Below are 10,274 nucleotides of genomic sequence, written 5' to 3'. Positions count from 1 at the left end.
ACTCTCTGCCTGCCTCTCTGCCTACTTGTGATCTCTGTCAAATAAATAAATAAAATCTTAAAAAAAAAAAAAGAAGATTATAAATCCTGGAAGCTTGGGTGGCTCAGTGGTTAAGCTCTGCCTTTGGCTCAGGTCATGATCTCAGGGTCCTGGGATTGAGCCCCACGTTGGGCTCTCTGCTCAGCTTAGAGCCTGCTTTTCCTCCCTCTCCCTTTGCTGTTCTTCCTTCTTGTGTGCACGCACGCTCTCAAATTAGAAAAGAAAAAAAGAAAATTCTAAATCTAAGTAGATAAAAATGCTACCAGTTTTTAAACCTGCTTTACAGTGGCAGGATGTTTTTAATTAATTTGGGTTCATAGGTCAGTCACCAGTATTATCTTACAGTTGCTCCCATTTCTTGTAACTGGTTGAAGTGTTTGTTGGGTGCTGCTTCTCTGACTGACAAGGTCCTGGCACGTGGGTCATGTCGTGAATTAACATTGTGATTTTCTAGTTGTTTATTACACTCTGAACTCAGGCACATAGGGTGGAGTAGTGCACTTGTTTGCCTAATTTTATGAACAGAAAAACTGGGTTAAGAAAATGAAAGAATTTAAATGTGCACCTGAAGATGGAGAAAAAGCCCATTTTTCAAAGTCTGCAAAAAATTAAAACAAAACCCAGGATGACCTGGTATATTAAACTTATATGTTGATCTTGAGTGTGTTAAGATTTGATGTAACAGTGTTCTATTTTATTATATTTTAAGGCGTTAAAAATATGTAAATCATTAATTAAGAACTTTGAACCATGTCTGTGGCACTCAGTTTGAACCGGTGCAGGGAACAAGGCTCAGGCTTTTGCATCAGGCCAGATAGGTTCCAGCTGGGCCACTTAAATCTGCGGTAATGTCAGGTGGGGAGCTTAACATCTCTGAGCCTTTGCTTTCTCGTTTTAAAAATTGAAATGATACATCATGGAATGTTGGGAGATAGAAATGAGATAAGCTAGCTCAAACACCGGGCCCAGAGAATGGCAGGCCATAGGAGATACTCTACAAATGCTAGTTCTTTTTAAAATTTTCTTCTCAACTCTTTTTAACCTTTAGATATGTTTTTCCTATCAGATTGTACGTAAGAAAAGGGACGTGTTCCTCAGAGCATTTTCCACAACACACATGAATAGAAGGCAGTGCCTTATCAGTAACGAGCCTAGGCACGCACCTCTTTGTGCTTTCCTGATTTACCCTTCCTGTCTGTCGATCCTGTCTCATCATCCCTGTAGTTACCAAAATTGCAGCCTTTAAGCCAGATGAAGTTATGCTTTTGGTGTCATTTTTACACCAAAACCAAGGGAGCTGAGATGTGGAGGGGACTGTGTAGGCCAGTGCTTTCCTTTATCACTTTGAAAGAACCAGCATCTCCCACCTGGCGGGGTGTGGGGAGCACCCACAGCACTATGGGAGGATCCGAGAGATCTGCTTCAGCCCCCTGAAATAAGGGGACTGGCATCAAGAGAGGTCACATGATTTGTCCCAAATCACACAGTTAACAAGTGACCCACCTTTTTTTAAAAGATTTTATTTATTTATTTTTAAAAATTTTTATTATTTTTTTAAGATTTTATTTATTTGAGAGAGAGAGAGAGAAAGAGATCATGAGCAGAGGGGAGAGGGAGAGGGAGAAGCAGACTCCCCGCTGAGCAGGGAGCCTGGTACTAGGCTGGATCCCAGCACCCTGAGATCATGATCTGAGCCTATGACGGGCACTTAACTGGGCCACCCAGGCACCCCACATTGCTTTAAATTTTTATTTTTAAATATTACAGCTTTATTCTGACTTGTGTGAGATGATCAAATCTGGGTGTAAGGAAAGCCATTGCCTCTGTCCTGTCCTTTCAGAATCCAGTTGCATTTCAAGTTGCAGTGTAGGAATTGTGTTCCTAGAAATGACTGCCTTCAATGGAAAGTGTCTGACATGTAAATCTGTAATAAGTTCATATAGTAGCTTCAAAGGGAGACTTTTACCCCCAACTTCGGTGTGTACTAAGTTTCCTCAGCAGTTGAACACACTGTTGTTCACCACTAGATTGAACTGAATCATCACTAGAGATTATTAAGGTGCATTTCTTTTTGAGTATAAATGCTTCTGTGTCAAAATAATTCAGTGCTTTAGAAAATATATATAAAGGAGATTTTTTAAAAACTCCCATATAACTAGCGTACAATGTTACATTAGTTTCGGTGTACAATATAGTGATGCGACTCTCTCCATTACTCAGTGCTCATCGCAGTAAGTGTCCCCTTAATCCCAAGAAGGATATTTTTATGGTCATAAAATTTTCCTATTATTTCTAGTCCTAGTTTTTCAGTTTCTGACTCTATTTGTTATTCATGCCCAAAGCAAGAAGTAAGAACTGAAACATATGAACAAGACATGGCCAGCAGCACTGCCTTACAGTTCAGAAGGGTGCACGTAACTGAGGAAAGGGGAGCCATGTCACTTGGGGTCCTGGATGTAGTGGTATCTCTGCCACCAGGGTCATATCTTGTGCTGCCCATATGAGGTCTGGCTGAAGCCCAGCTGCTCGCACACAAATTGTGGTCTTAATGATAGTCCACTGAGTTTGTGTATTGAGCATTTTAAAAAATGCATGACTACATGTTTCCTCCAATGTAGAAAAGTAATCTTTGGCCTTAATATTTTGACCAAGTAGGAAATATACATCTTGGATATGTACACATTCAGAGGAAAATAACTTTTTTTATGTGTAGAATAAGCTCTCTGGGAAAAGAATACATTTTTAGCTTTGCCAGCGGTTTATTTGGAAACAGGCAAGTACGCTTGTGATTGTATTATAGAACCCTAATTGGACCATCCTTAAGCACCATAAATCAAACACATTAAGTACTTGAAACCAGAAACAAACTTGAAGGTTTGGCCTAGATCTGTATTCACTGGGCCACATATACAGTGCTTTGTTGTTTCCTAGTGTAGTTACTGAAATAGGATGACTTTAGAATGCAGAATTACTTTTGTAAGCTTTGAAAAGTGGCATTACTTAGAACACTTGACGCTGTGCACTGTTGTCTTGAGAATCAGCTCTGACCACTGCATGGAAATGTCTCTTTGCTTTCTAACAAGTTCTCTGCTCCATTGAGTGTTGTTTTACACTCAGCACAGTCTTCTGCATGGGGGCAGTTTTAGCTCAATGTGATCATATTAGAGATGAGGATTTTGGGAGGTAAGTAGGTTCGGAAGAAGTCATGAGGGTAGAGTCCTCATGATGGGATTAGTGTCCTTATAAGAAGGACCAGAGAGCTAGCTGCAAACCAGGGAGAGGGTTCTCATCAGAACCTGTCTGAGCTGGCACTCTGATCTCAGACTTCCAGACTCCATGAAATGTGAGAAATAAACGTTGTTTAAGCTGTGCAGTCTGTGGTGTTTGTTACAACAGCCTGAGTTGACTGAGACACCCACTTTCACCACTGCTATTCACTGTTACAGTGGAGTTCTAGTGAGTGCACTTAGACAAGAAACAGAAGTAAAAGGATCCAAATTGGAAAGGAAGAAAAACTATCTCCCATTGCAAATGACATGATCCTGTATATGGAAAATCCCCAAGGAATCCACAAGAAAGCTGCTAGAGCTGATAAGTTCAGCAGAGTTGCGGGCTCCTGATCAACACAAAAATCAGTTGTGTTTCTATACCTCTGCAGATTGTTATCTGAAAGGAAATTCAGAAAGTAATTGTATTTACTATAGCATTGAAAAGAATGAAACGCCCAGGAATGAACTTAACCAATGAGGTTAAAGAATTATACATTGAAAACTGCGAATTGCTGGGGTACCTGGGTGGCTCAGTGGGTTAAGCCGCTGTCTTCGGCTCAGGTCATGATCCCAGGGTCCTGGGATCGAGCCCCACATTGGGCTCTCTGCTCCACAGGGAGTCTGCTTCCTCCTCTCTCTCTGCCTGCCTCTCTGCCTGCTTGTCATCTCTGTCTGTCAAATAAATAAATAAAAAATCTTAAAAAAAAAAGAAAACTGCGAATTGCTAAATAAAATATCTAAAAAAAATCTAAGTATATGGAAATATATTTCATGTTCATTAACAGGAAGACTAAATATTAAGATGTCAGTACTACCCAAAGTGATCTACAGATTCAGTGTAGTCCCTGTCTGAATTCCAATAGCCTTTTGCAGAAATAGAAACCTGATCCTCAGACTCATGTGAAATTGAATATGAATATGAGTAGCCAAGACAATCTTGAAAAAGAAGAATGAAGTCAGAGGGTTCGCGTTTCTCAGTTTTAAAAAACTAACTACAAAATTGCAGTAATCAAAGCAATGAGGTACTGGCCTAAAGATAGGCATATAGTCCAATGGAATAGATGAGAGTTCAGAAATACTTTCAAAACTTGCAAAAGTAATCTTGCGTTTTAAAGGCATCCTATTCAATAACTACACTAGGAAACTCATACATCTGGCCAATTGAGCTTTGAGAAGGGTGCCAAGTCCATTCAAGGGGAAAGGAATAGTCTCTTCCCCAAATGGTGCTGGGCCAACTAGATTTCCACATGCTAAAGAATGAAGTTGGACCCCTATCTCACACCATGTATGAAAATTAACTAAAAGTGGATCGACCTACACTTTCCCAAGCATAAATTTGTTTCCAATATCAGAAAGGAATTAAAGTGAAAATTAATATAAAAGAGTAGAGTTCTTAGGGAATAATGCATTTTTTGTGTGTATTCACTATACAGATAAAATATTTTTTTCACTCTAAAGATATTTAAGCAAAAGTAACGTGACAATGCTCTGCTTCAAGGCGCTGGAGATAGAAGAGTGAACACTACCAAACTTGGTCCCAGCTTTAAAGGAACTTCTAGTCTAGAGGGGGAGTAGACATTAATAAAATAATTCCACTAACAGATTATAAAATTCCAGTTGTGATAGGTGGTGTGCAAGAAAGAATATGTGCTATGAGGGCCTGCGCTTGGAGAAGACTTCCTGGAAGAGGGGAAGTTGGACTGAGACGAAGGATGAGTAGGCATTAACTGGGTCAAGACAGAACAGGAGAGCACAGTTAGCTCCGAAGGTGTTCGGGGTGTTTGGTTGTGTTTGCACAGATGTGCACTTCACTTCCTCTTTTGTTCCTCACCCATTCGCTACAGTGCAGAGTAGCTGTTTTCTGTCTGTATGTTCCATCTCTTTCCAGAGTACATTCGAATGTTATTTAATAAATGGGCATTCACTGTGGTAGGAAGTATTTGAGTCTACTAGGAGTTAAATTGGTTTTAAGGTAAAAAATTCTGAGACAGTTAAGAGTTTTCCCTGTTTAAGTTTTTAAAGAAAATTTGTCTTATTTTTAACCTTCAATGATTAAATAATGACATTGTTAGGTGGCTACTTTTAGATAAAGTATGATAAATAATGCCTTCATAAATTATGCTTTTCGAATCTGTTTATATTTTGATTTAAAATAGGAAGTTTTTTTCCCTGTAATTTAAGACCTCATTTTGAATGGAAGTGATTTGAATGGCTTATGTAATTTCTGCCAAGGAATTAATATGGACTTCTCTAAACCACTGTCATTTATAATCAAAATGCTTTTAACTTACATTGATGTTGGCATTAACAAGTACCGCTAGATTGGTAGCATAGAAAGAAATTGCATCTAAACTTACTAGGAGCTCATTGATGCCTGAGGTTTTATAATGCTTTCTGTGGGCCATTTAACTGCTGGCAACTTTAATTCACATGATTCATAATACTAAAAATTTAAATTCACTCTTAATTGAAAAGTGAAGTTACTTAAATTCTTTAAATACTAACCTTTGGAAAAATATCTGAAAAATAAAGACACATATGATTTTAGTGGCCTGCTGCCAAAAGATTATCATTTACATAAATATCTCTTTCAGTAGAAGAGCTTAATGTATTGAGCTCAAAAGGTTAAAATCGAGCCTTCAATCTGGAAACCAGCAGTAGACTGTTGGCTTGTGAACAGCAGTATTGTTCATCATACTGAGAACACTGTTCACATTCAAGTTTAAGCAGAGCTGGCATTGAAATTCAGTTAATTTGTTTCATGTGACTTGTCAGCTGTGTGTTTTTATCTAAATCTTTGTAGCCTCTCTTCTTAGTATTTCGTGTTAAACTCCTCAAACAGATGAACTACCTTTTTAACTGTTAAAGTTCTGAAATTTTGGCCACTTCCGCAAATGATTCTTTGTAACCATTCTCCAAGGTTTTCATATCATTTAAACCATATTAATAATCAGTTGAATGCCATTCTAATTTATAAGAGTAATCCTATTTTGGAGGGCTTTTCCGTTTTGTGTATATGTGAGTGAGTCTGTGAGAGGGACTCCCTGAAATTCATGAAGACAAGATTGCTCTTCTTATGTTCTCACCAGCACGCTCTTCTCATCTTGTTTGCTAATTTTGTTCTCTAGATTTTCCCTCAGAGGGCTTTTAATATTTGGCTACCAGCCCAGGATTGGGTCTGAGCAGTGAAGAAATAGAGAATGAGACCTTTTTTGAAAAAGGAAAAACCTGTACTAACTTTTTTCTACTTTATGTAATTTATTTAAAAATTATTGTTTATTTCTTCTCTTCTTTGCAAAGGCAAGAACCGTGGTATCCCATAATAAGCACGGAGTCGGAACCGGTCAGCTTGTCTTGTGTGCTTGCGTGGATCTAGGCAGGTTGCCTCGTTTGTCTGAGGCTCACTCTCCTCGTGTGTAAAACCATAACTCATTTAATTTGCACAGAGCGGTCCTCACCAGCATGTGGGTGCCTAGGATATACTGCTCTCCTTCCTGTGACCGCACACTTGTTATCTCAGTAATTTTGTAGTGTATGTACCAGTTTTTGTTCTTAAGAAAATGTTTAATGAAAACAAGATGTGTAATGTGATACTCATTTTCGTATATAAATTTTAAGGTACATGTGGAATTTTCCTTTCTGATACTGACATTAATGACCTTTTTCGTTTGTTTCTTGTTTGAAGAATATCAAAGAACATTCCAACAACTAAAGATGTTGAGCCACTGCTAGAAATAGATGGAGATATAAGAAACTTTGAAGTGTTTTTGTCTTCAAGGACCCCAGTTCTTGTGGCTCGAGATGTAAAAACCTTTTTGCCATGCACTGTCAACCTAGACCCCAAGCTACGGGAAATTATTGCAGGTGGGTAGTAGTAGTAAATGTGATTTGTCTTCTCTGGTCTTCAAGATGTTTCTCATTTCTAACTTAGCTATGTGAGTTTGTCTTGCTCCATGAAAAACCAAGAAATACCAAACCAAGCACTACACAGGACAGTTAATGAAACTGAGGATTAGGAGTTTTGACCTCCTTTAGAGACTGCTAAGGAATACCTGCATACCTGACTTCTTTGCATTCAGATTCCTTTTAAGAAACAGTCAACACTGTAAGATGTTAGTCCATTTTAATTTTTCTCTGACGGATCTTATCTTTATCTAATCTTTCTCTGACGGTCTCTATCTGAAGGGGTACAGATATTCTTATATTACTTGATAAATTTTAACTTAAACTTGTGGACTGGAACTTAAGGATGGTGACATTAAAGTTTTGGAATCATTTCATTTGTTCTTGAACCACCGCTGTATGCACACGCACACACACACAACCATTCCTGAAGCACATTATCTTCCGTGTGGCACTGCTGACCCGCTGTTGAGTTTCCTGAGAGTTATGAAGAGAGAGCTTCAGTCTACTTCTGCTTTCCTTTTTAGGTACCAGTTATAAGGCTGATATCAAGGTGTATTTTGTGGCTATGGAACTGCTTGTTTTGTTCAGAGAAGGATAATTCATATAGTTTGCACACCCACAGTTTACCAATCACTGTATTTATTAGTATTAGACCACTGAGTTATTATTAGTTATTATTCATAACTATTAGTAATAGTTATGAATAATAACACCTTATGGATCATAACCACTGTTAGAATAGCACAAATACCTTAAATAGAGAAAAAATATTATTGTTCTGGTAACTGAAGAGAAGAATCCAGATGTTGGTGACTTTTCAAATGGTGAGAAAAGCTTTTATGCAAAGTAGTTGAGTTTTTCTCACTAGAATGTCTGTGAACAAGATTTTTATGAGTCAGGATGTCCTGTCTCCTTTAAGTCAGTTGGAATCCTCGGCAAGAGTGGGAAAAAAGCTTGTTTCTATTTGATAACTAAAGGAGGATGTGATAGCTGGACTGATGGCTGTAGTCCTCTTTTCTTTGGTCTTCTGGGGTACTGTTTAATCTTTCAGATGTTCGCGCTGCGAGAGACCAGATTAATATTGGGGGGCTCGCGTATCCTCCACTGCCTCTTCACGAAGCTCCAGCGAGACCCCCGTCAGGCTACAGCCAGGCCCCATCTGTCTGCTCTTCTTCCACTTCCTTCAACGGGCCGTTTGGAGGTGGGGTCGTGTCACCACAGCCTCACAGCAGCTATTACAGTGGGATGACAGGACCTCAGCATCCGTTCTACAACAGGGTAAGGAAGTGCAAGGAATCTTTCATTCTAAGAATTTGTTTGGGGGAAATACCAGAAGTTTTCTGCTATGGAGTCTGTTACTGTTTTGAAACTGCACATTAGCTTTAAAATAGGAAAAATGTTAAGTTTGAATTTAAAATATATGATTTTTTTAAAAATAAAAAGAACTTTTAACTTTAATGGGGCCTAGATCTCAGCTGAATCTCGAATGTTAGAGACGCTTTTTGCTTTTTTAAGAAAGTGAACTCCACGGGTCATCAGTGACTATCCTGTGCCACAAAGGGAGCTGTTTCTCTATTTGTTCATAAACAGTGTTCCATTTGTTATATTTTGCATTATTATATTCGCATTTAGAACAATGATTTAACTTCAAACTTAAATTTCCACAGTATTCAGTAAATCTATTTCATATGTGTTACAGCTTTTAAATGTGAGATTATGATAGAAGATACCACTTGTAGGATTCAGATGTTATTGCCAAGTAATAGCACTGTAGCCATTTCTGGAGTTATATTTCAGGTTATATGCAGTCATGCATAATTATTTACTTAGTATAAATGTGATCATTTTCTACTGCAAAAGATGGAAGTACAGTGATCAGGAATATACAGACCCTATTAAGTTTAGCGGCCTGAGCTATACCCATCCTACTGATCTTAAGCACTAATATTTCCTACAGGATACTGGAGCGTGAGCCTTAGTATTGTACTTTCTGGAATGGTATGCTAAGGTCCATTACTGCTTCTTATTTTTGTTATCTCCCTCTTTAGTCTAATTTGAGAAAAACGTAGGGGCTAGTGTTCACAGAAGCCAACTGCATGCCTAAGTAAATGTCACGCGAGCTAGGAAGAAAGCAAAGTCTAGAGTAAATGTGGCAGTGAAGAAATTCCAGAATTTAAGTTAAATTTTCAGGTTTTGAAAAATGTTGGCCATATAAGTACAGTTGATACTTGAACAACACGGGTTTGAGCTGTGTGGGTCCACTTTTACACAGCATTTTTTAAAAAAGCAATTACAGTACAGTACTGTAAGTGTGTTTTCCTTAATATTTTCTGTTCTCTAGCTTATTTTATTGTAAGAATACAGCATATTGTAAGAATACAGCATATGCATAAAACCTATAAAATATGTGCATTTGACTGTTACTATTGTCGGTAAGGCTTCCAGTTGCCAGTAGGCAATTAGTAATTAAGTTTTTGGGAAGTCAAAAGTTATTTTGACAGACTTCTGACTACATGGTTTCGGCGGTGAGGGGTGGTAGGGATCAGAACTCCTCACCCCTGTGTTGTTCAAGCTCAACTATAATTAGGGGCATTCTTCATAGAGGTCGTATGAATGTTATTCTGTTCTTTTATTCAGACAAGGAGAAAAAGGTGGAACAATAGCATTTTATAATGTATTCCATCCTTGTAAAAATTAACTGTGTGGTAAGACAGTGTTGAAATGCAGGGTTTTATTTAGCAGTCTTAAAATCTGCTGTAATTTTACATAAAATGGCTCATTGATCGGTAGATGACAGTTGAGATTTTGAAACCAAGAAATTTATTTATTTTTTTAATTTACCATACCATCAGGCTGATGTGATGCTTTAAGAGTGTTTTATCATTTTAAAAACACTTAGCATTTTCTCATCTTTTTAGATCTAGTTATTTTTTGTTCTAGTTATTTGAGGTTCTTAGTCTGAAAGTTAAAGGGGGAATAATTTTCTTAAATGGCAGCAGTAAAAAGGTACGGGAAGATGTTATTTCAGTGTGATGAGGCCTAATGAGTTTTGATCTTTAT

At 38.0% G+C, this 10,274-nt stretch overlaps 1 protein-coding gene across 10 annotated transcripts in view; it reads left to right on the top strand.

The window, feature by feature from the left end:
- KIDINS220 (kinase D interacting substrate 220) overlaps positions 1–10,274 on the top strand; it is a 94,580-nt gene that overhangs the window by 63,490 nt on the left and 20,816 nt on the right. For all 10 annotated transcript variants that reach the window (XM_059405118.1, XM_059405115.1, XM_059405110.1 and 7 more), the window contains exons 23-24: positions 6,994–7,172; positions 8,266–8,492. In XM_059405118.1, the coding sequence (XP_059261101.1) occupies positions 6,994–7,172; positions 8,266–8,492 (406 nt within the window). The remainder of the gene's footprint in view (positions 1–6,993; positions 7,173–8,265; positions 8,493–10,274) is intronic.

The sequence above is a fragment of the Mustela nigripes genome, chromosome 7 (genome assembly GCF_022355385.1).
Source record: "Mustela nigripes isolate SB6536 chromosome 7, MUSNIG.SB6536, whole genome shotgun sequence".
NCBI classification, from domain to species: Eukaryota; Metazoa; Chordata; class Mammalia; order Carnivora; family Mustelidae; genus Mustela; species Mustela nigripes.
This window is presented reverse-complemented; position numbering and strand designations above follow the sequence as displayed.